General features: G+C 31.0%; 2 protein-coding genes across 6 annotated transcripts; one reads left to right on the forward strand and one right to left on the reverse strand.

Annotated features, from left to right (window-relative positions):
• The first annotated feature begins 1,499 nt into the window (after positions 1-1,499).
• Positions 1,500-24,199, forward strand: LOC126844990 (uncharacterized). 4 transcript variants are annotated; one of them, XM_050583545.1, is made up of 11 exons: positions 1,500-1,718; positions 2,531-2,609; positions 19,807-20,124; positions 21,540-21,646; positions 21,721-21,847; positions 21,934-22,083; positions 22,163-22,527; positions 22,603-22,771; positions 22,843-23,155; positions 23,235-23,382; positions 23,448-24,199. In XM_050583545.1, exons 4-11 carry the CDS (start codon positions 21,564-21,566, stop codon positions 23,521-23,523), a joined length of 1,431 nt encoding a protein of 476 aa, XP_050439502.1. In that variant the 5' UTR covers positions 1,500-1,718; positions 2,531-2,609; positions 19,807-20,124; positions 21,540-21,563; the 3' UTR covers positions 23,524-24,199. The 4 variants fall into 4 exon arrangements, with proteins under 4 accessions (XP_050439502.1, XP_050439503.1, XP_050439506.1 ...); XM_050583546.1 differs by lacking the exon at positions 19,807-20,124; XM_050583549.1 differs by lacking the exon at positions 2,531-2,609.
• On the reverse strand, positions 3,920-16,180 carry LOC126844989 (venom dipeptidyl peptidase 4-like). Of its 2 annotated transcripts, none has more exons than XM_050583543.1 (17): positions 16,012-16,180; positions 15,450-15,571; positions 13,804-14,020; positions 13,583-13,677; positions 13,419-13,493; positions 13,120-13,172; positions 12,803-13,008; positions 11,473-11,642; positions 11,291-11,388; positions 10,130-10,259; positions 9,702-9,922; positions 9,233-9,431; positions 8,170-8,357; positions 7,162-7,356; positions 6,271-6,431; positions 5,384-5,589; positions 3,920-4,126 (listed from the first exon to the last, which is right to left on the reverse strand). In XM_050583543.1, the coding sequence occupies exons 2-17, from the start codon at positions 15,519-15,521 to the stop codon at positions 4,028-4,030; spliced, it is 2,385 nt and encodes a 794-aa protein (XP_050439500.1). In that variant the 5' UTR covers positions 15,522-15,571; positions 16,012-16,180; the 3' UTR covers positions 3,920-4,027. The 2 variants fall into 2 exon arrangements, with proteins under 2 accessions (XP_050439500.1, XP_050439501.1); XM_050583544.1 differs by lacking the exon at positions 16,012-16,180 and adding an exon at positions 15,639-15,659.
• Positions 24,200-25,836: the final 1,637 nt, after the last annotated feature.

Raw genomic sequence — 25,836 nt, forward strand, 5'->3', positions numbered from 1 at the left:
ATTTCCATATCAGAAGTTGTAGTTTTCTATTTTTTAATTATAAACACAGATTTGATAAAAATATAAAATATCTTTTATCTAATCTATGTTATAAATATGAAGATCTTGTAATGTGTGATTATATATATGTCTTAACAAAATGTTAGAACTCTAGTGTAAATGTCATAAAACTGTCATTTCATATATTATGCACATATAGTTAGCTAAATTAAAGGGTTAACATTTGTTTAATATAATGAACAGTATTAGGTAAAAATGATTTATTATTAGGTTTTATTTATATATATATGTTACATTATGTATGTACATAAAAAGTTATGTATAAAATATAATCTTAAGTTAGAGCTAAAAATATATCTAACTTGGGTTTACATTTTATACATAACTATTTATGACCAATCTACCTAAATAGTACCATAAGTACTATTAACCTTCTGGTGGACGCGCTTTTTTTGTTCTCATAAGAATACAATGGGAAAACAGCACTCAATGCTGCCACGCGCCCGCCGAAGGGTTAAATTAATAATAATATATAATAATTGTAAGTTAAGTATTTTCAATTAACAGAATTTAGTTAGGTAGATGACATAGAATTTTTTACATACAGATAAAACTATGTACATAAATAGTTGAAACATAATATTATTACGTTGTTCGGCTCAATTAAAAAATTAAGTAGTTTGTTATAATTATTTAGCTTAGCGTAATCAAAAAATATACTCGGGTCAGGCTTAAGATTGGGGCGAGGAAAACCTGTGTTAGGTGGCACAATTTATAAGTTGGAATTTATATAAGTAACAACATAAATAAACAGACCATGTCATACTTTGGTAGCTCATTTTTCAATGCTTATCTATATTAACCGTATATTATACTAAGATCATTTCGTAATTATATTTCTTTTGATCAAAATATGTATATTTAATCTTTTGTGCACATATTATTAGTATAGGCGGCGTAAAATCGGCTCTTCCAGAGTGTAAGATTGTAATTTGCCCCGGAGTGCAAATATTGTAAGTGTGCGCTAATTATTAAAGTAAAATAAATGTAAATTACTCAGATACTTCAGTGCTTAGGTCTTATATTAACTGAACATTTTGAGATTGCTATAGCTAATTATTAAACATTTTGTCGTGACGAAATTCGAGAGCGATTATGAGCGGTCACGTTTTTTATTTTACTTACACGGCCAGGGCCCTCGTATCCGTGTCTCCTAACGGCGGTAGTAGAGAATTGTCTTAAAGCCTGTACAGCTCTTGAGGTCAACATATTGGAATCTTTCTTTTTTTAATCGACTTGGCAATCAATTGAAAATATTTAAAATGCCTAAAGGGCGTCTTGTACTCGTTCAGCGTTCTAAATTTAGTTCACTCTTAACTATAAGAACATCAAAATGAATGCATCAAGGGTGACGCTAAGCCACCACAAGGTTATCAGCTACCACTTGGGTTAACAGCTGGTGATAACGTTACGCGCATTGGAGACGCACACCAGCGGCAGCTCTACAACCCAAAACATTTATTATGCCCATGGAAAGTAATATTGTACCTCCACAGACTGTACTAATTCATTTTCAATAATAATATTATGACCGAACAATAATGTCACAAAATACATTCAATTATATTATAAAATAAACCAATTATTATTTATTTTACTTGCGATGATTGATCACTGATGCCGTTCACCGTCGGGTGATCACTAAAATAAAAGAAAAAGTACGTATATTATTATTTTACTATATCGATAAAATTATGTAAATGTTTCAACACTAGTATTCGTTATAATAATATTGTCTGTGATATTAACTCGGTATTCAATATAAAAAGAGGCAAGTGATTAATTTATGGTCACAAGTCATAATAATTTATATTATTATAGTAATAATGTCGTGTGGACTTATTGACCGGGATTATAGCTAACTTGGTCCTCACCGGTCGGTCTATTGGTGTGGTTTGACGCTAAAAAACCCGGGTGGTCCCATCCGGGATCAAGCGGTACCGGTCGCCGCTTAACCTCAGGCGCCTTGCGGCAGCTGCGGTATCCGCTGCGCCACACCGTACCCGTATTATTATAGTTTTCAAGCGAGTGTCGATATAGCTGGGAGTCGGTTCGGGAGCTCGAAAAGTTAACCATTTTTCTAGCCTGGAGGTCATGGAATAGAAACGTAGTATACCATTACCACGGTAACGGGTAACCATGGGTAAAGCGGTTCGCCGCTAGTCGTCAGCTGAGCTGAACGCTATCAGATTTCAGAATTTGACAATCTGATAACGAAAACAAATTTACTTACATACTGAAGTTGTTAAAAAAAAAAAAAATTGACAAAATTAAACATTTGCTTCTTAATAAGTTTGTTTATTTTCATTGGGGAGTAATCGTGCTTACTTTATATGGACAAACAAACATATTATACATTTTGATTTGGCTCCTTAAAGCCTGTAGGATGAAACTTTCAATACAATTCATAATGAAAATAGTTATTAATTTGTATTTTAACCCTAAGAATAATATTAATATTTCTCTTTAGGTCGCAGACACGGAAAAGCTCGGATCTAGAGATTCAGTATTCAATACTATGCCAGAAATGGTGTCATGGCCTATGATAGGTACTATTACATATTGATTTAAAACTTAATATTAAATTAAATTTATTTTTGGAAATTCATATTGATAGGATACAACGATAAGGAACCTAACCTATGTGTCCTTTATTTATAGCTAGCCTGGGACTGGGTAGAGTAGTTTTACCTCAATATAAAATGATTAAAAGATAAAATTGACATACCCTTGATTTTGCTTTAGATTTATTCAATATTGACAAATTCATGTTTTTTTTTAATGGTCTCTTTCATGCACATTACATTAAATTATAGTGAGTATCATTAATTAGGATGGTTGCGTTTTTACTTTATAATTAACATGGTATAGATTGCATGTATTGTATCATCTCTTTCAATATCAGCTCTTCATTGTAATTTTCGGACTGCACTGTTATGTTTTTGACTACTTCAGCATACAATACATCCCAGTCGTCTGAATTTAAATCCTATAATGTAAGTGATAAATTTTCTTGTTTAAAAATTACCAAAGAAAATAATTAAAATAACAGAATTAAAATTTTAAATTTAAATTTCTATAAAGCTAGTCGATAAATTGTTATTTAAAAGTAATCATGTGATTGAAATGAGTCACTTTTTAAGAAAGGCCTTTAAGTAAAAAAGTAGAAAAATGAATGACATAAATTACAGTTACACATCTTTAACTCAATACCAGTCGTGATAAATTTCATCACTTCTTGAAATACGCATAGGTGAGCCTGACAATCTTGGTATGATTTTATAAATATTAAATTTTGGGTCATTTGTTTATTCAGATTATTTACTCAATTAGTCTGTCAAAAATATACTGACATGCACATTTTTTTCAAAAACATTAGCGCCGTTTTCAACTTTATCACAAATGGTCACTTCTCCGGGGTTTATGGCATTATTTTGCTGATCACTTGGTTTGACTTCAAATTTACTTGTTAAACTCTGTGAACATTGCACCGTATCATCGTCGTCCCTATTTAACTTTTCCTGCAGTATTCCTGATTCCGGCTCATTATATGAAATGTCAAGTCCCTCATCTGCGAATATATTCGTCACATTAGTGGACGGCTATTATGCGTTTATGCGTTTATTGACATAACCTTTGGCGAACCACCATTTGTATAAAACCCACACGACAATAAAAATGAAAATGAGTGTATCGACAAAACTCAACATTTCTCATAGTCAATTAGGAAAACAATAAATATTATTGTAAAAAAATTAAAACTATAATCGCTTAGGAACCATAATATAATTTTTATTAAAAAAAAAAAAAAAACAAATACAATTAATAACTTAATCATAGTTATGATAAAATACATATTATTTTGTTTTTATAAAGGTAGGTATAAATATATTAAAATAATATTCGCTGAAGAATAAAAAATAATCGGGCCTGATGTGTTTGCCAAACATTTTTCAGTTGTCCTCATTTATTTGTGCTTTCGAAAACATTTCGTCAAGAACTGTGAAATGGTCATGTAGAGATGATTTTGGACTTTGGTCAAAGCATGTACATTGTCTATGTATACCTGCAATTTTATTGAATAACAACTATAGTAACAACAATATTTTTTTTATACATGTCATAATAGTTTTCAAACTGGCTGGGGCTTGGGAGCCATATAATCAGATTCCAGGGTGTACAATCCCACCTATGCCTTCAGAAATTAGTATGACTATAAGTGATATAATCACTTTCAAATAAACGTTTCCATACTAATCATTAAATAGTAAAAGATATTTGATATAAATATAAACTATTTTATAGACAGTAAACGAGTTACTAGATTTTTAGGATTTCTCGATAAAAATATAGGAGGACTATAATTTTTAAATTTTTTTCTAAAAAAAATAGTAGCATGTGATATTTCAATCCGTGAAAGTTTCAACTCATTCATAGTAGCATGTTTTTTATACATTTTTAAAGTTGAAGAATTCTACTCAATAATTTGACTGGCAGGTAAATTTGTGATTTTGGAAAATAGTTTAAAAAATGTGTAACATAATAAACTACAAAATTGTAATTATTTCAAAAAAATAAGGCGTCTTTTGATAAATAAATCGCTCTATACTAAATATCAACAAAAATCGTACCAATTAAATAAATATCAACAGGTGGCAACTTTAAATTATATTAAAATAACTATTGTTAAGAATACCTATTTACTCGTAGTTAAAAAATAAAGATTTACTAATGTAATTTTGAATTGTTTTGTAAAAAATAAATTTGTTTAGATTCGTGTTATTAGAAATTTCACTTAACCAAAAAAGTACGAACGCAGTTCTTAAAGTTAAAAAAAAAAAGTACGTAACGTATGTATGCCATTAACTTGACTTAAGAATAATCTATTGAAAATGTTGACTTGACTAGTCGATGGGATAGTTTATGTAGTTGTGAAACAACCAACAAACATGAAAAATAAATATAATTGATCATCATGTATTTTTGTCAAATAATTTATTATCACAATTGAAAATAACACTATTAACTTTATAAAAACTATTGTATTAGCAATCGTGCTTATAATTTTTTTATGGTCGAGTTTTTCACTAAGCTTAAACTCAAAAAGGTACATTTGTAAGAAAGGATTTATAATATTTTATTGGGATTTGACTGCACATCAGTAGTACTAACTCTAAAAAATCCTCATGAAAATTTGAAGTTGAAAAATGTGTATATTTGTTTTTTTATAAATTTCAAATGGGAAGGGATAGGTTAAGTGTAATGTTTATCCATGTAAAACCAATATTTTCTCAGATTCGATAAGAAATAATTTTTTACTCACGTGTTGCTGGAAAAGTATACCGTTGTGCTGTAATTCGCTGGACAACATGGCAGTGTTCTGGAAGTGTACATTATCGTCCAGAGTGCCATGAATGAGCATGTAGTCTTTGCCTTTCATATTTTTCGCATTATATATCAAGCTGGAATTTCTGTAACCCTCGAAATTGTCCTCAAACAACCCCATAAACCTTTCTGTGTAAATCGTGTCTGTAAGAAAAACCATCAAGTGTATGTTTTTTTAGAAGTCCTCGTGTTATAACAGCAACAGCGTTAATTTATAGAAAAAGTTTGCTTGTTGTAACGAACATTTCGATTTATTTTGATATGAATTGAAAGCAAATAAATAAAAAAAAAAACGCAGAAAATCTGGTCACAAAACATAAATGCAAATATCGTACATCATTCTTGTTTGACCTTTAAAAGCTTATCTAAATTATCTTTCTGGGATCCGGTCCCAGAAGGATAATTTAGATTATGCTCCCCAAAGTTGATAAAAGTCGTTATTCTTTTTTTGGCAAATTCATTTTACACCCAAAATTCCGTCAAAACATGATCGGAAACCTAATTATTATAGTATTCCAATGACACCAAAAGACACTCCCCCTCCACTCGGTTTGGTCCACTAAAAAACGTCTACAAATGAAAGCTCTTATGGTAATAGTACGAGGGGCTCAGACCTCCGGCCTTTCTCAATATTGATTATTTAGATTATTTTTGTGTATGTAAATTTATTTTTTTAACAACGTGAACAAAACAAATCAACCAAAGTTTATATCATGTATAGTTGACGCAAGTAAATATACACCTACAATGCAATCATGTTTTACTAAACAAAAGTTATTAATTCTAATTACTAAGTTAATTATTTTTCAATATTTTATATCGCACCGTAATACATCCAATCTGTAACCGGAGCAACGGATAATCCGCATTTAAAAATGTTTTCTTCGTCTTTGGCCAAAGTCATTCCTGCCACATAACCGCCATAACTCCATCCCCAAATAGCAGTCCTCGATTTGTCTATGTAAGGCAAGTTATTTTGAAGATATCTAACAGATAATTAAAGATTTTAAATAAGATATTATATATGCAATTAATTAGGCTTTGTTTTAACAAAATTACAGTACTCACAACTATTTATTAACTATTATGTTATTTATAAACAATAAAAAATTCTACATTAGTGAATAAGCACAAAAAAGTAAGAAATAAAAGCTCAAAAGTAACTATCTTGTAGGGATTAAAAACGTTACGAAATTAACATTATTTGTTGTATTTATCAAGAATAAATGTTAATATTAATGATAAACAGTGTAATAGATTTGTAAAAATAAAATAATCATTTTAAAATTAAGTTGTGTTTTTTGGAACAATATAAAATATTGTTCCTGGAACAGAACGTTCAGTTATATCGTTCCAGAAGCCATCACTTAATTTTAAAATTGTTTTAATTGATTTTTTTTACAAGTTTGAATCCAGTAGGTTATCGGAATATCGTACTATTAATAATTTATATCAACATTTGTTGTAGACGAACAAATAATGTAAACTTTGTATTAGTAACGTTTTCAATCCCTGCTTCTTGCTTAGTACGATGTGTGTTTTGACTATTTATAATGATAATACATTATTTATTTATTACCTATTAATTCGATAAAACTAGCATTAATTTGTAATTATGACTTATTAGTTAGTGCATGTTTTTATTTAGGAGCACTATGTAAGTCGTTTTTAAGAAAAAACAATAGGTAATACAATATTAATATGTTGTACAATTACTTAGCGACAATAATTTGATCTTGTATTTCACCCGTCCCAAAGTGCTTGTAGTTTGCGAATAAAATCCTGTCACCTGTTCGCCCAGATCCGCGACCGTCTATCTCTGCTATGATAAAATCATGATGAACACTATAATATGTGTTTGAGTCAAATACGAATTTGCTCAGCGCCAAGTTCGAATCTGGTCCACCGTACCTGCAACGCAAATGTATTATTGTTTTAGCTTCGATGCGTACAGTACACACTGTAACATTTTAAATTTTGGACCAATTATTCTTTTGAGTAGCAACTCTTCAAATCAAAAATGTCATCTAGTTGATACTTTGGGGGAGTAAAAGTTGAATAAGTTTACTTCTTCACTGTTAAAGTTTGAAAAAAAGCCATACGAGTTTTAAAGTTTGAACTTTCACTGGTTATAATTTCGAGAAAGCAATTTTATCACTTTTATTAATAATAATTCCTGTAGACCTGCGACCTCTTCGTCTCCTCCATGTTTTGATTCCTTTATGTCTTGACCCTACTGTACTAGTCCTCTCGGATAAAATCACTTTCAAATGCTAATTGAAAGCTAATTAGTTGTTTGCTAATTGCAAACGCTTTGATGCTAATTTTTTTAACGCTGAACATCGCTTTAATTATTTTTTACTATGCTGGTTTATACTGTGCTTGATTTGAACTTTACTGGTATGAAAATACCAACTATTGATTCGCATCGAAGCATTTATTTGAAAGTGATTTTATAACTCTCAGTTGTAATAATTTCTGTAAACCTGTGACCTCCCCGTCCCCACATGCCCCGACCCCACTGTGCTGGTTTTTTTTAACGGATTTAAAAGTAATCAATAATAATGTTATCGAAATCAGGTTACACCCAGATCAACCATACGCGTTTGGTGATTGCGCCTGTATAAACAGACTATCTGAACTAAATAATAGCAAAAGTTTAAGGAAATAGCTATTTGAATTTTGTAAGTGACTTAACAGGACTCATCGGGTGGTTGTACTTACACGTGTACCAATAACGGGTACGTTTTGTCAGGAGACATTTGAAGAGCTGGCGGTAGTCTTAGCCTAACTCGAGCTTCAAAGCCGTCTGTCAGAGGGACCGTCTTGAAAATCACTTGGGGTAAGGTGGTGTCGCGCAATTTCCGTTTCAATTCGTTATTTTCGTCCCATTTCATCGCGTGTTCGCCATTCTTCAAAAATAACATTAATTAGAGTAATTATATAAAAAAAATAGAGCGTTGTCATTATAAAAATGTAAAAGATAACCAAAGCTATTTGTTTGATCCGGTTTTGGCTTGGGAAATTTGATTTCATTTGTAAGCATTTGGCTTTTAGAATATTTACTAAATTACAGAAGAAAAAAATGCTTTCAAAGTTTACACTTATTAAGGAGGAGTGACCAGTTTCAAATCAAACCACGATGAGTTCAAAAATTCCATTTGGTTGCTTGACTACGTGGTAAGATATAGTATATTTTTTAAATAATAAAGAAAAAAAAAGATTAGGTAACACCTAGAGCAGCAAAATGGGTTCAAATTTTTTTGAGTAAATAAATAGCTTTTAGAATTTTCGGGTCTGAAAACAATTTTCGTTTTCTGGTTTCGGGTTTATGATGTGAACTCATTTTCTATTTTAGTTTTGTGTCTAGTTGTACCTGGTTTCATACCTACATATTTTTGAATTCCCGAAGTAATACCAAAAAAGTTCGCTTCTTTTGTATTTGTTCTTTAACAATTAAGTATAATAGAGTTGATAAAAAAGAGTTGAGTTTACGGTTAATTTTATGTAATAGTTATGTTTCTTTAAACTGCTGTCTTTAAAAACTTGTTATTGTGTTATATAATATTATAAATTGTTATTTTGAGTTTATCAAGTTCTAGCTTTTAAGTACATAATTTTTCAATTCAAATTAAATGTGTTTCAACTGTTATAGATGTACGATGGGTTGTGCAATTGCACGTATATCTTAGGCCATACAATACATGCAAAGGATTAATCGTAGTAGAAACAAAAAATGAATGGTCAAACAATTTGTAAACGTTAAAATTTTACAAAATATAATTACTATTTTCTTAATGTTGACTTCCGGAATATCAGGTCCTGCGCATGTATGAGCGTAATAAGTACTATCTTTGCTTATTGCCGCAAGATTGTACGTGCATGCTGTGTGGCACGTCAAACACTTTGGAATACTATTCGGTTTAACCTTTACTCGGTACATGTACTGTTCCTCTGGTTTGTTTTCTAAGGTCGCTAAATAATATCTATATGATACACAGACAGAAAAAAACTATCAACGTTGACTGTCAATACTATGAACATTTCAAGATCATTGGTCATATGTATTTGACGTTACACGTAACGAAAATAATTTAAATGCAAACAACATTAAAGCTATATTAACTGCGGGTAAGATTGCGAAATTTGAAAACTGTATTCGAATTCATCACGAAACGCGTCTGAGCTAACTGAGTAAAATTAAAAACATTTTTTTTTTTATATCATTCTATACAATAATAATGGTAATACTGTACATATAATTCGAAGCAGCGTCCCATTTGATGAGCTCCACGACGGCGAACTGGCCACTGGTCAACGGCCACATTTTACCGTCTTGATCAATTACACAAACGTGATGGTAATTATCACCGTCCGCCTGGGTAGTCGGGTTTATAACAGCCACTTGGTGTTCTGGACCGATAAGAGTGGATTCTTCTAACCTCAGCCAACCGTTAGGTTCACGAAATTCGGTTATCTAAGTGTATAAACGTATTCGGTAATAAAATGATTATGTTCACTAAGTCAACAAAACAAAAACGTTGAAACACTATGTTATTTAAATTAATAAGTCATATGAAAAAAAAGCTAATCCGTAGACCATACCAAGTGTAACATTATTGGAAGGACACTCTGCAGGTACATCATTTGGTAACCTAACTTTGTGTTTTCTTTACATACTCACATGTTCTATTTCGACAGTGTCGTTTATAACGTAACGGACTAGTCGGGCCTCGTTTTGAATTCGGTTCATCCATAGAGCAAACAGAGTTGAATCATCAGACCAGAATACGTTTTTCAATATGACTTCGTTACTGTAGAACAATAAAAACTAAAAAAAAAACTGCTATACCTATTATGAGGCATACGCGTAGTAGCATGATGCATTTCTCTGGAGGGGGAGGAGCTATAGCTCTTATACAAATTTTAAACTTACAAACTTGTAGGAAAAACTCTCCCCCACACCTGGCCCGTGTCCAAACCAGCACGTCAAATTTTTTATGTATCTTTATAAAAACCACATTAGTTCAAACGTATGCACCAAAAAAAAATTCATATTTTGTGCATATACATTACATAAGACTGTTATTTATGGTTTTTGACGTCTCGAAATTTTCCAAAAACATCGCATAACCCCCTCTCCCTTCTCAGAAAATGTATAATGCATATATAACACGAGTTAAATTATAAAACTGTCCCTATGTCTTACACTTTAGTTACCTAACAAAATAGTGTATAATATTCCATATACAAAAAAATATATATACAGGGTGATTCTTTTATCATGTGACTTTTTCTTATGGGGGTACGTTAAGTCAAGAAAAAGTTCCAGGGGTTAGATCACAACACCGTGGTCGAAATCAGCGAACGCGTCATCCGAAATTTCATGGACGTTGAATTTATGGCCTGTAGGGCGAGCAAAGGCGGTCATATGCCCGATGTTATGTTCCACACATAAACCTCAGGACCTCCTGAACACAATGGTATGTGTTATTTTTTTTTTTGGACAAATATTAAAAAAGTTATAGAATTTTCAAAATGTGGCTGCTTTCTGGAACACCCTTTATAAAACCTACTGTATACTCACATCGAGGTATCAGTAATGATAACTATCCACAAAATTATATTTTGCCATAAACGTTGATATTTTAAACAACAGCGCTACCATTAAAGCATTGCTTATGAAACAGTTTTTGTTACAACGGTAACTGTTAACTCACCTAATAACTGAACAACGTTGTCGACAAAATTTAATTTCGTGGTAGTTATTACCAAAACCTTTTCTTAATTCTTTTACACAGTAGGGATGATATCGTTTTCTATTTTCATCAGATAAGTAACGTACGTGAAATTCGATGGCGGCTGTATTTGCTTTGGAGGTAGATCGTTTATAACGTCTAATGGTGACACGAATAGTTCCACTACCGGATTGGGTGTACCCACCTGTTCAGATATCAATTTTACGTTACTGAGATTATATTTTGTTTAACTATGAATGTTTTCCAATTAAATCAATTATTATTATACCTTAGGATAATGATAGCTGATTATGGTGCTGTATTGATCAAATAACGTGTCCGGTACGCCGTACATAGGTATATGCATTTTTTTCACTAGAGTATCGTTGAATGTCGCGTATGCCAAACGGCTTCCTGACGTGGACATCCAAAGAGCGCTGTTAGATGAGAATACTTCTTCTGTAACACAACAAAACTTACATTTTATCTGACACTCTTCTAGAACTTTTTCTTTCTGGTGAATAACTTAGTATTTAGTGACTAACATCTATTAATAATTACTAAATAGCCTGGAAAGTAGGGTCGGGATATAGTGCGGGGTGGATTAAACTGCAACGGGGGAGGTCACAGGCTTATAGGAATTTTTTTAACTGAAAGTGGTAAAATCACTCTCAAGTAAACGATTTGTTACATAACTGTACTCTGTAGATACATGTATAAAAACATTGTCTATAATGTAATTAAAATTGTTATTTTAGTATTAGGGTGGATATAATTAGGGTTTTTCGTCTATCTATAATAATTTGTCGTCGTAGATAATTTGGTTGTAGTAAATGGTTGGAAATATTCTGGTTGGATCTACTATAATATGGTTGCGCCAACTACATTATTTTAGTTAGTAATACCAAACTAGTTTAGTTGTTGGGTTAACTATACTTTTTTTGTTAAATATGTATATTTAGACACAGACGGCTGACGGCGCTCCATAAATTGCTTACAACATCACTTAAATACCCCAAAATGCCATGCATCAGTAGTAATTAGGCAAGGTATATAGGTAGGTTCAGGCGTTAGGCTTCAGAATGATAGGTATGTAGGTAGTCGCGGGTTCGATGCTCAGGCGCACATACTAGCCACATTAATACTTATTGCATTTTGTTTTTTTGGTTTTGTTTATTTTTACAATCCACTATTGTAAATCTAACCTTATTATATAGTTGGCATTAGGTAGATGCAACTAAAATATTTAGTCAATCCAACCATAATATATAGTTGATCCAACTATATTTGTTAACTATGTCAGTTTAGTACTCCCGACTAAAAATGTATGGTGTCCCTATATTAACCATAAATTATGGTTGGAATAACCATAATAATTATGGTTGGGGCAACTATATAGTTTTTTCCGTGTACCCATAAAAAACCCTATTAATAATTTAATTTTGGTATTTAAAACAACGACACAATCGGTGAAATCATTTACCATTTTTCTGTTTTCCACCTCGAACACATACATAATCCTGTGAACGAATTCTTTTGATTCGTTTACATTTGCAAGAAAAACTTTTTTTTTGCAATCAATGTTAAAGAAATAAAAATGTAAGTGAGTACTTAAATACCTTCATATACCCAGTCAGGAACGCCGGTGTAATAATCTTCAGATCCATGGTACGTTACTTTATAGACGTGATTTGGTTTTGCAGCTGAAGAAATGTAATATATATTGTAGTTGTCAACTATTACCAGACTGGCTTTGGTCGGAGACCATTTTGCTAGCATTAGTTGTCTAGGCCGATGATTTGAATCTCTCAGCGTTACTTGCCTCCTAATTTATCGCATGAACAAGATAAAAAAAATATCAGTTGTATAATGTATAATTCTTAGCCTAATATTGGCTGTTTTAATTGAAGTAAATAAGAAAAAGAGTAAAGCTTACCCAGTCTTGACGTTTATTACGTCGTAGAAAGCCAAAAAAGAGTGCTTGTATGTCTAAACAGTATGCATATTTATAACGGTTAGTCGTTTTTGACATATGTATCATATAGGCGGGAGCGAAATTTTGATAGAAAAAGAGAACTTAATTGATTTCTCGGCAGAAAGTGTTATTATTGTTAAATGCAATCGCAAATAAAACTAAACCGTCTTATTACGTTGTTATTAATATGTATGAAATAAATGCAATTGACCACTATAGTTATTACCGTACAACGAGAGGACAGGTCGAATGTCATTTACCTTGGTTCTGTTGTAGGCTACCAAGAGATATTTTTTATCGGCAGAAAGGTCAAATCTATAGTTGTCTCGGACGCTCTGGAAATGGAATAAAAAAATGGTTTGAAAAAGATTTTTCATAAAATATATGCACTCGCGAGGGGTACAAATACCTATACAATACTTACTTGCATCGTATTATACGCTAGAATAGATTTGGTGTTCGTTTTGACGTTTACCGAAATAATATTACCGGTTTCATCTTCAGTTAAAATATCTTCATCTAACCAAACATGAAAAACAATAAAATCTCAGATTGTACCGGTCGGTTTGCAATGAATATAATTTTAACAGTTTGGGAATAACAATAAACGATGAATGAATTTAGTGTGTTGAATGGTTTGTTTACCCGAAATCCACGTAGCGTTAAATTTAACCGTGGAACACCGTTTGTAGTGAACTAGTGTGTCGATATTTAGATCATTATGCGTCATGATATTTGAATATTGAACGTGATGGAATGTATCCATTGTCATGTAAACAATAATGCCAATAGTTGAGATCATCAAACATACGGTGAACAAAAGGTACAAAATTGCATTTCTCTTTTTCCAAAACAATCCATCCTGAAAATATTTGTTTAAATAAATAATAAACTTGTTAAATTAATAATACTTGAGACGTGAAGGTGTTGTACAAAAGGGTTAGTGTCGCTACTAGGCGGCCACTTGCAGTAGTGGCACGTACCTATTGAAAGCAATAAATTAACTTCATGAGTAATAAGAATACAATTATTTTATTGACCACGTTTACAATTCTTATACGATTACTAAGAAATAAACGAATTTAGTTTCTTTAAATATTTTAAGAGCATTTATCACAAACGAGTAACGCATATTAAATAATAAATACATAAAAGATTTTTATAAAGCCACGTGAATAAAATTAGTTTTGACTAATAATTCTACTTTATCCGACACCTTTTTTATTTTAATCATCGGTACTTAGTTATAGAGCGATGTAATTTTAATTTGAAAATTTTGTATATTTTTGGGGTGCTTTTCTCAATTTTGAAGAGGAAGGGGTGAAGGGGTTTTAAAACTTTTGCCCTATTAGAATACCTCTCGGGTACGATTTCTGATATAAAGACTTGCTACTCAAAGAAATCAATTCAGCAGTTTAAAAGTTAACATGGGTCCAGACGCAAAAAAAACCATATCATTGTAAAATCAATACCTTCACAGATCCGCATCGAAGCTAAAATAAAAATATACCAATATTCCAGAAGAACGTTTAAAGACATTTTATATTGAAACTACCTTTATAATATTTTATTTCCTATTTTTAATTTATTGTAGTATCTTATCGAAACCACCGTCAAAATAATATGAAAAATAATTATGTGTGACACAAAGGGTTAAACCCGGGAGTAATAAAAATTAAAACCACTCTTATAAAAACAATCGAAAACGATGATTTTTTATAGTTAGTATAAGTACAAAACATTTCTTATATAAAATTAGAATAAAATTATTATGTTAACTATTGGATTTTAGTTTTTTCGATTTTTTATTAAATGCAATTTTTTCTTAATACTCATATAATATACATATAATTTAACGTTAAACAATATATTTCTCGAAAAATAACTGCAATTGGGTATTTAATTTTTATTGGTAATTTTCAGAGCTCTATACACTTTCGAACGTACATACTTATTAACATTTTAAATTAAAAACAAATTAGTAAAAATGTTTATTGGTTGATAACTGTAGTTTTGAATATTTTTGTTTAATGCCATTAGCTAATTGTATCTACGTTTAGACGGCGAGTTAAACATTTAAAAAAAAATGTCTAACAATAAGAACTAGGATTCTGAATTGCAATTATTTCCCGAGAAATTTAGTAGTGTCCTGCTATAAATTGAACACTTCATACTACCGGAATGAAAACCTATTTTCATCATACGGTTAAAATGCAGGTAATGGCTACGGTGAATTTTGACTGTGTGTAATTTTGCTACGTGTTATAGACAAACAAACAATTTTTCCTTACCGTTGACGGAGGCATCCTGTTGTGGACCGACGACTTTATTAAGAAATCTAGTTCATCTTTTTCGCCAGACATGATGTCATTTGAATTTACCGATCGGACTATTCAAAGCAACCAACGCGCCACTAAAATTTTCAAATATTGTTTATCAAATGTTCGCATGTACAAAAAAAAAAATACAAAAAAACAAACGTGTTATTTGAAAAGAATACAGGTGTGAGACGGCGACAAAATATATTATAAATTGCACGCAACAGGCAAATGTCACAAAAGTAAACTGAACAGTGTTCTACACATAGGTACGCGGTTTTATATTTAATAATACAAAACTACTACTGCCTCCTACACGACTCGATGGATACCAAAATTGTAATCGTATCTCAAAAAATAAAAATTATTTTTTTTTACGAAAGCGGTAATTGACGTTTAAACATGAGTTTCCCTAGTTGATATTGTATGAAGATTTTATCATTCGATCCCTTCGCGGGTTGCGTCACTGAATAATTTATGTACCTATTTAAAATGGCAAAACAAAACGCCAAGACTATGATGAATAATATCTTACCGCGATAATGTAACAGCAAAATGTATATAATATGTTCAAAATAAATTTAAGGAATAAGAGCAATACTTGCTTTGAACAAAATTTAACCGGTCGTTTCGATACAACATCAAAACAAAAATACACATGCGTAATACCTAACGTTACTCGGTCGTTGTATGTTGAAAATGGGAACGGTACAAAATATTGTAATATACAACAATACGGTTGTTATCATCATATGAAACCACTCGTTGTGTGCACGCAGATGTTTTGAAAATATATTGTTTATAAAGCTAAACAAATAGCAGTCAAATCTATTACACATGTAAAAAAAAATCTTTTACGTTAACGGTACACGGTATAGGTAATTTAATGAGAAACAAAATATACCTTCTAGGCTAAGAACTAATATCTGTAAAAAATGAACACGAGGTGAAAATTCTTAACAATTTTTATTGGTAGGTTGATCGAGGAGAAAGCGCATCATTTTTGTCATGGGCTTATTATTTCGTCATAATATTTTATGCAAATCTGATTAACATAGTTTTGTGTGGTTTAATACAGTAGTTATGTACCTAATTTCATAATAATATTATGAACTATTATTTATTTTTTAAGAAAATGTGAATTTTAAGGCCCCTTGGACAATTAGTCGGTCAATTTAAGTGATTGTAGTTACAATAGCGTCCACACAGGGGCGGGAAACAAGTTAAACAGTACAACAGAATGCATTGTTTACAATAAATATGTAAAAATCTGGTGTATATTAACAGTATCAAAAATGTAGAATATATTATACACTGAATGTGAGTAAATTTTTTATGTGATAAAATAAATGGCAAGTTTTTCATACTATAATATATTATATTGTTATTTATATTTAAAGCAATACCCGATTGTAATTGAATTGTTTAAATACGTAGTTAATATTATAACAATGAAAAATTCAATGTAAAATCCGCCTAAACAATTATAATACTATATTACATATTTGGTTATTATATTATTATAAAATCGTAATTATTACTGAAGCTAAAGGCAAATAACAAACCCTTAAAATGCCAGATCTGTTCCCAATATATATTTTTTTGCATTAAAATGGACATTTTATGTTTCTAATAAAAACATTTTTAAGTTGAATGGTTAATTTAAAAAAGATTTTTCAATTCAAAAATGTAACATACATTTTTTTTTATATTAAAAATGTTTTTAATATAAAATACCTAGTGATTTTGAATGATCATATTTCAGCTCTATGATTTTATTTTATAATACGTACAACAATAAAACAACTGTAGCAGAATTTGCCGACGATAAAGCAATCCTTTCAAATTAATGACCCCTAAATTTTTTCTCATTACTTGTAATCTCACCTTAATAGTCTTCAAACCTGGTACAGTAATTGGAAAACCAAAATGAATGAACCCAAATTATGCCATATTACATGCACTCTCAAACAAGGAATTTGTTCTCACATTACTCTAAATAATGTCCAAATACCCTCATCAAATATTATCAAATACCTTGGTGTACACTTTGAATAAAAACTTAACTGGGCACACCACATACATTCCCTAAAATTAAACTGAACTTACGTCTTAACATTCTGAGAAGATTTCTTCATTCTAAATCGAAGTTACCCCTTCACACAAAACTAACCATTTATAAACTCTTACTTAAGCTGTTATGGACATATGGAGTCCAAATCTGGGCCTCAGCTAAAAATTCGAACCTTAGCAAAACACAAATCTCACAAAATAAAATACTCCGTCTCATCACTAACGCACCACTTTTTATCTCAAACTATACCGTACACTCATATTTACAAATAAAAACAATAACACAAATTGCTAAAGACTACTACAGGCGTTACCACAATTCTCTTCGAAATCACCCAAACACCCTTGTAAATAATCTCACGTCATCCTCAATGCCCAACAACCCAACAAAAAGACTTAAAAGGAAGTGGTGCAGAGACCTTCTCACTAACAATTAATAAAAAAAACTAAGTTAATAACAGTGTCGTCACTCGTCAGTGGACGGCTTCTCTTTTTCATACTTTCACTGTCAATAAATCACTTGTGTTATCATGTATACTTATTGTACTAAAATTGTATAGATCGTATACTTCAAATAAAGGAGAAAAAAAATACAAATACAAAAACCGTAAAAACCGCATTGTGCTTAAATTTATATAATACTGAATACGATTAAGGTTGATCGTCTGTCTTTAATAATTTGTTGCTGTTATAAACAAAATGTCTACTAAAAATGTACCAAATAAATAACAACATTTCATAAGCAATATTAGAATTATTGAACAAATATTTTAACTATTCATACAATATAATAGATAACAATACAATAGGATATAATACAATCGAATATATAAGGATACAATAGCTAAGAAATTTATAATTGGCGTGATTTTATAAAATAATTATACTTGTGGTTACAAATCTAGCTGTTTGACAACTGTTAACTGAGCTTTAGCTGCATATTGCAATGAACCCACATGAAGTAATAATTTTTTTACCCATTTGTAATTTGATGGCTTTGACCAAACATGCGGAGTATGCAAAATTACATTTAGGGTCAATTTAAAGCGCTTGATCTAAAAAATTGAGTGCATTATCAGTCGATTTTTTCTTACATATATTGAGCATAACGCAAAAAAATAAATTTAGGATAGAGTTCTAAAATCTTCAGCTATCTTTTTGTAGTAATAATTCATATTATGTAACATGTTATTGGTAGCTATAGTTATAGTAAACTATCAATTTCCTTTACTATTGTGAAATCGTCTAATGACTTTTCTACTTGTTCATGTAGAATGTAAGCGGATGCTCGCTTGATTAACGAATTTATAGTCAAATGATTAGGAACTCCTGGAGTTTTATTTACAGCTGTAATATTTTTAATTGCCTAGGCATAATCACCTCGTAATATAGTAAATGTAGCGATCAAATTTTAAGCTAAAGTTCTGCGGAATAAATTATTATTAGTCTTATTGGATTCTTCTTTGCGAGCTTTTTCGGTGACATCATAATTTTTGTGTCTAAAACATGTTAAGCCAACTCGAGTCCGGAATTCAAATCGGATTGCAACAAAGCTTTCCAAAATGACTTGAAAAGTAATTGTCAATAAACATTATAAAAGGCAAATTTTTATTATAATCTGTTAATTTTTTTAATTCACTCAACATGTTAACAGCAGTAATATATTCTAATGCTAGACTAAAGCACAATACAAAAACCAACATTTTACTTTTCATAATTTTAGTTTGTACTTGCGAATTGGTGGCTGATCAAGGGAAGTGCGGTGTAGAAGAGAAGATAGGAGAGTTAAATAAAACGGAAAGCGAGGGGAGAAGTACAGTGAGTAGGTGAGGAGAAAGAGAAGATGGGAGGAGTAAGGAAAGAAGGAGAGTGGGTTGGTGTGGAAAAGTATAGGAGAGTGTAGGTGAAGTGAAAAGCAGTGTGATGAGAAAAAAGGAAGGGGGATAGAGGGTAGGGATAAAAATTACTACAAACATTAACCACACCTAGTCATTTCAATTATGTTTTCATCTGCTATCTTAAAATTCCTTCTTATAGGTACCATTGCGTAAATATGATGAATTTTTTTTCTTTAATAGAAAACCTAACATGTCTTATACTCGCTATGAATTCTTGAACTCTGTTTGAAAATGGACGATCCAAAATATTCCGGTTGAATTCTGTGTAAAATAATTTTTTTCGCAATCATAACGAACAAAATACCATGGTAAAGACTGTCGTGTATTTAGAGCAATGAAGTGTAAACATTGTCTTCCAGGTCCTTGTGTTGACGTTGTCGACAAATTTAATCTGGGAACACTCACAAGTATTGATTTCGAACGGCACCCCTCGCAACTTTTCCTGCACGAGGTCAAACGCCAGCGCCTGCGCTCCCTACAGTAACCCGGCCCTCGGGCCATTGTCTACGTGACTGTCCGCCGATCGAACACTAGGGATTGAGCGAGAAGCACTGTGCGGTCGTACGTCGAGCGGCTGTTTTCGATTCATCTCCGTTTAAAAAAGAAATCATCCACGTCTTCGTTCAGTCTACGCCAGTCAAACGGATTTTGCACACAAACGCATAACGTACAATCGGGTAAATTTGTTATTTTATTTATAAACCACGCCAAGATTCGGTAGGAATCGATGGTACAATCTCGGTTTTAAACTCAGCAGTTCTTTGACAATTTGTACATATTATATTTAATTTTAAGTCTTTGGTTTTTAAATCGAACGCGTTTTCTGAATCGTCCGGTGCACCCCGAGGGAGTCCGCTTGTTTCCATATTTATTTTCACTGTTTATCTACAATGTTTGCCGTATTTTTTGCACTGAACTCTATATACAGAATGCGCATAAGGGTTGAAAGGTGACCCGACCCGGGACGCGGCCATGTTGTTTAACATTTCATCGAAAGTAAAAATGCTGCATTACTTTTCCATGATAAATTGTTAGCTTGGGCGATGTCATAACACTGTCATATGTTTGATAAATCATGGAAAAAACAATAACTGTTTACAATATGGCAGCCAGCTTATAGTGAACGTTTTCATAAGCTTTCGACAATTTGCATTCCATATTATATTGAGTTGAGTGTCATAGTTGCAGATGATATGGAAATCTATATGCACGTAAATATAATCTCGAAGATTTTCAAAATGATTGGAATCTTGTTGTTGAGTTCTTAGATTCTATAGTTCTGCACCTAAACGTTTTTGAATGTAAAGTTTTGGCCTTCAGTGGGAATCGATCACTAATTCATTATTATCATCTTCTTGGGTTCTAAACTTCTAGGTGCAGATAGTTATGTCATCAATCTCGGTATTAAGCTCAGTTATATTTTGGAGCCCAGCACTCACGTTAATATGTTTTATAACGAGATTGGCCAAAGATTTTAACACGAAGAACTTGGTTAACCCATTTTTTTGGGCCCCAGTGCAACTTGTCTTGAACACCGTTAATGGGTTTCTTCAGCTTGAGAGAGTCTAGTGTACATTTTTGAGACACTGTTGAACATCCCATATGCTGCTGACGATTATGCTCCTGTCACCAATCATAGTATTGTCACGTTAATAGTATAGACAATTAGATAATAGTTAATAGCTTCGTTGTGACAATTGTATGAATCATAAAAACTAGATTTATAAATTGCTACTATCGTAATATATGTAGATACAAAGGTTATTGTTTTAAAACATAAATATAGGTCACTCCAAAAATTGTACAAGACGTTCTAGTAGAAATAGCTTTTCGTAAAATATAATATGTCACTTTTCTATACTATGTTTACATAAAAAAAAAAAATAAGATCACAATTCACAGTTGCCTATCTGAAAACTGACAAAACTATGAATGTGCAAATTGTCAAAACTCGTTTGACATTTTGCATTTATGAATTTATGACGGGCTAATAGGGCAATGAAAAAGTAGGGGTTATAGTACTCGGTCACCCCCAATCGGTATTGCTGTGATTTGTACACTTCATAATTAACTTTTTATGATATATTTTAAGGTCGAAGAAATCAATAAAATTACCATGTCAATAGCCGAAAATAAAGAAGAAGATTTTGTAGGCCAATTTTTGGTCAACTATGAAATACAGGAATTAGGAGATGTGCTGTTAGTTTTTTTTTTTAATTACTATTTTACATTTTAAATTACTCTTTCCATTTTTATGCTTGTGTATTTTTTAGACGGTTAAACAGGAAACGTGAATTTATATTGAAGCAGATTGCCAGTGGCTCAATCGCAAAATTTACACTTTTTCTTCACATAAAAGTCGAGGTTCAAATATTAGAGTTGAGCAAACAAAGGCTGAGTGTAAGTATTTTTTTAAATCATTGTCAAAATATTATTTACAATATTGTCTACCGATGATCTAATATAATGCATTTATGAAACATTAGATGACAGAAGAGCCCATTGACGAGGATCTTAAAACAGACGTGATTGATATTTTGAAGAGTCGTGTAAACGAATTGTACAACATGTTGTTTTTGCTATTTCCTCCGAGCATCACCATTTTAAAAAGTTACACTTTGTTTTGCAAGAAAAATGTATGTGAAGCGAGTTATGCTCAGTTTGTTGTACCTATTCCGTCAGCTTTATTTTCATTAAAATCAACTTTTATTTCAGAAACTACTAAACGAATGCAGTACGACGATAAAGATCCTGTTAACGTTGCCGCAACCTAATCCTGAGTTGTACGAACATGCTGCTGAATTCGAAGCAAACTGCAGAAAAAACATTGAACAGGCTCGACAGTATTTTGAAGAAGGCATGCGTGTACATGGTAACAAGCCCAGAGAGTTACACACTAGTAGATTTTCGATGGAGGTGGAAAATTGTGGTAGAAATGGGGCCGATTCCAGTGAATGTTTGGAGTGTTTCTTTAAAACGATTAAATTTTACGAGGACAAACACATAGTTTTGTTCTGGGAGTTTTTTTTCTGCAGCCTCCGCTTTCCGAAAATCGAGAAACTACATGCCGCCATTGCCGAGTATTTATTATTAATTATTTTCAATAAAGTTTGAAAACGTTAAGTTTTTTATTTATTTATTTATTTTTTTTACAGTGAAATAATAAAGATCTATAAAAGATATGACAACATTTGGTACACTGTCCAAGAAAACAAATTTATCATGGACGGCATTGAAACAGAAGTAAAGTATTTATTAAAAAAAGATTCGCTACCTGTATGGGAAGTATTGATTAACTGCATACGAGAATGCTACCCGGATTTGGTAAGTATCGTTTCTTATGAATATAACATGATTTTTTTACAATTATTACTGTAATTCCAACACTCATTTAGATTTGGATGATGCACCAAAAGGCTGCATGTTCTCGTGGAAAAATAGCGAAATTGTCCAGATCGAAGATATTGGAAATGTTGTATCATGATAAAGGATTGATAAGATGTCGTAAAGAATTCAACAAACTTAAATTGCTAGAACCTTTTAGTGTGGAGTTGTACCAGACCATTCTTCACTTCGAAGTAAATTCTAACATAATTCAATGCAAAAACCCTACAATACCTGAAAGAATAAGAGAAAGAGAAAGGCAGCTCAAGTCCTTAAGAAGTATATATTCTGAGGCTTGTAGCAAATTTGGAGAAACCAATGCGGGTGTGTGGGCGATTTTAATTTTTTTTTACCAAAGATAGGTACTAGGTATGTTAAACTACTTGTAAAAAATTTATTTCAGAAATTTGGATGGACTATATTCGTTTTGAAAATGATTATGGCGACAAACAAAATGTCAACAATCTCTATGAAGAATCGAAGAACCATTTGTCACTTGAGCACATCCCTACAATGGAGTCTGAGTTTGAACAGTTTAACACCACCGCAACGTGAGTACAAGCAATAGAAAAAATAAAATGTTATACATAAATCTAATCGTAATGATTAACATCAGGGACGACCAGGTACCATCAGGTTGTAGCAAGAACGACGAAGACATGATTCAGGACATAATAGAAATTGATGATTAAATGTTTGCTTTTATTTTGGCCAAGCAGAGCTATCGATGTCTCTTCTAGGGAGGAGGTTTCCTGTCAGTATTTTACTCAACTAATTAAGCTATATAATAATAATTTATCCACATTACGTGCGTTGTGTGATTTAATATATGTATTTTGTGTGCAAATATGTGTTAAAATAAAAATCTAAAACAACTTGACAGAGTATAGAATATTAGTTTAGGTAGTAGAATTAAAGCCACATAGAAAAATCTATACCAACTTGATTCTTGTGAAGTTATCAAGCTTTGTATGATTTACTTGAGGATTTTGTAATGAGTGAATTAATTTCTTTATTCGTTGTACTTACTTATCACTTACGAGGTGCCAACTTTATTATATCAATATAAAAAGGATTTTTTTTTCTTTTTCTAATAATGTTATAAGAAAATACAACTATTATAAATAGATATTTCAAAGTATAAATATATATGTTTTCATTATACGCCTACATAAAATGTAACTTGGAGCAATTGATGTGCCATAATTGGCTACATTCATAGTATAATAGGGTTTATTTTAATATTGATTAATTGTACTGGGATTAAAGTATATGAATAGATTGTATATATTTTTCTGCGTTGGCCTGTATATTAAATTTTTTGCTGCACTAAAAGATAATTTTAAATTACTCAACTCAAGTTTTCATTTTACATTTTTTTTTTAAACATGCTTTTTTATAGTAAAAAAGTGAACTAAAAAGTAAAAAATAATTTTGCTACCAGAACAATTTACCAATCAAATGTTGAACATTTTATTTCAATTGTCAATTACTTTGAACAACCGAAAATTAACTACAATTTTAAGTAATGTTAAAATCTTTAATTTTGGACTACAAAGAAAAGCGTTGGCCCTGTTCAACAAAGTAACCTAATAAATTAATCAGATAAAATTACAGATAATATTTTATATTGTAAGTTTTTTTTAAATTTAAATTTGGTTCAATATTAGTGTGTGGCACATACATTTCATAATATTTAACTCAATGAATTTGGACTTTGTTGAATAGAGCCTACGCTTTTCTTTTTAGTAAAAAATTAAAGATGTTTAACATTATTTAAAATTGTAGTTAGTTTTCGGTTGTTCAAAGTAATTGACAATTTAAATAAAATGTGCTACAATTGATTGGTAAATTGTTCTGGTAGCAAAGTTATTTTTTACTTTTTAGTTCGCTTTTTTACTATTTTATAGCAAAGCGTGTTAAAAAAGGGAGGGGGTGTGTCCTTAAAAAACAATAGTGTGTTAAAATGTCAATCCCATATGAATTTGGACTTAGTGTTTTCACCTATTAGTATAATATGTGTTTATATGTAATGACTAGTGGAATTATGTACGTACCTATTTTTGTTATCGTTTGTTCTCACTTTCTTTTTGAACTACTATAGAGCGATTTTGATGAACACAATAAACTAGATACTAAAATTATCTATGCATTTTAATTTTATACGTTCTAATGAAGTATTTTGTTTCCGTTCATTATTTAATCATTTTATTGAATTTCTTTTTCTTTTTCATTAATACCCCACCCCCCCCCCCCCCCTTTAACCTAAGACACTAAAACCTGTACATTTTCAACAAGTAGTAATTTAAATATGAATTCTAATGTTTGAATGTTATTCTAACAATACTATGGTGTGTTCAATTATAGAAATATTAGTAAATTATCTTTAGAAATATTTAATTTCACACCAAAACAATTTGTTAGACATCATTATACAATATTTAAAACATAATTGTAACAACTAAAAGTTTTTCCAAAAACATATTTTTGAAATGTATTCACAATGTTTAATTATTGCTGTCTAAGATAGTCTAACTAAAATTACTAATTAACAAATGTTCAAATATTACATTTTATTTACATAATAACATTAAAATATTTATTAAGCATCAACATGATTTATTTATTAATACTTAACCTACACATCCAAGTCAATAAAATATTTTTTAATTTTACATTACCTATATAAGTGTAACATTTTGACAATATATTTTGTTATATTAATGTGATAATTTGTTAAGTTGGTTCACAGTTCATAAATAATCAAAATTTTTATGAAATTAAATTTTTAAAACTGGTACACAAAAATTAAGGTGTACAACTTTTATTTGAAGCTCAATCACTTCTTTTTGCTATAAATGTGTTAAATTTTTTGAGACTTACGATTTTACCTCAAATCATATACGGTTTTACAATGGGTGTTGAGTAAAACCGTATTTTTCCAAAAAAAAGTAAAACAAAAATTTAACACATTTTTGTTAAAAAAAAAAAAATGATATTTCAAA

Source organism: Adelges cooleyi, unplaced genomic scaffold (assembly GCF_023614345.1).
Source record: "Adelges cooleyi isolate 19-005CV unplaced genomic scaffold, UGA_ACOO_1.1 ACOO_flye_CR_arks_rails_tigmint_CR_PRNA_651, whole genome shotgun sequence".
In the NCBI taxonomy this organism is placed as follows: Eukaryota; Metazoa; Arthropoda; class Insecta; order Hemiptera; family Adelgidae; genus Adelges; species Adelges cooleyi.

What these genes read in the sequence shown, in the direction of transcription:
- LOC126844989 (XM_050583543.1), bottom strand. Translation starts at nt 15,521, where the DNA reads ATGTCTGGCGAAAAAGATGAACTAGATTTCTTAATAAAGTCGTCGGTC. An exon ending in TAGCCTACAACAGAACCAAG is followed by an intron (nt 13,173 to 13,418) that starts GTAAATGACATT and finishes CATACTGTTTAG; the next exon opens with ACATACAAGCACTCTTTTTT. An exon ending in GACGCTGCTTCGAATTATAT is followed by an intron (nt 9,432 to 9,701) that starts GTACAGTATTAC and finishes TGTATCATATAG; the next exon opens with ATATTATTTAGCGACCTTAG.
- LOC126844990 (XM_050583545.1), top strand. Translation starts at nt 21,564, where the DNA reads ATGTCAATAGCCGAAAATAAAGAAGAAGATTTTGTAGGCCAATTTTTG. An exon ending in CTACATGCCGCCATTGCCGA is followed by an intron (nt 22,528 to 22,602) that starts GTATTTATTATT and finishes TTTTTTTTACAG; the next exon opens with TGAAATAATAAAGATCTATA. An exon ending in GAGAATGCTACCCGGATTTG is followed by an intron (nt 22,772 to 22,842) that starts GTAAGTATCGTT and finishes ACACTCATTTAG; the next exon opens with ATTTGGATGATGCACCAAAA.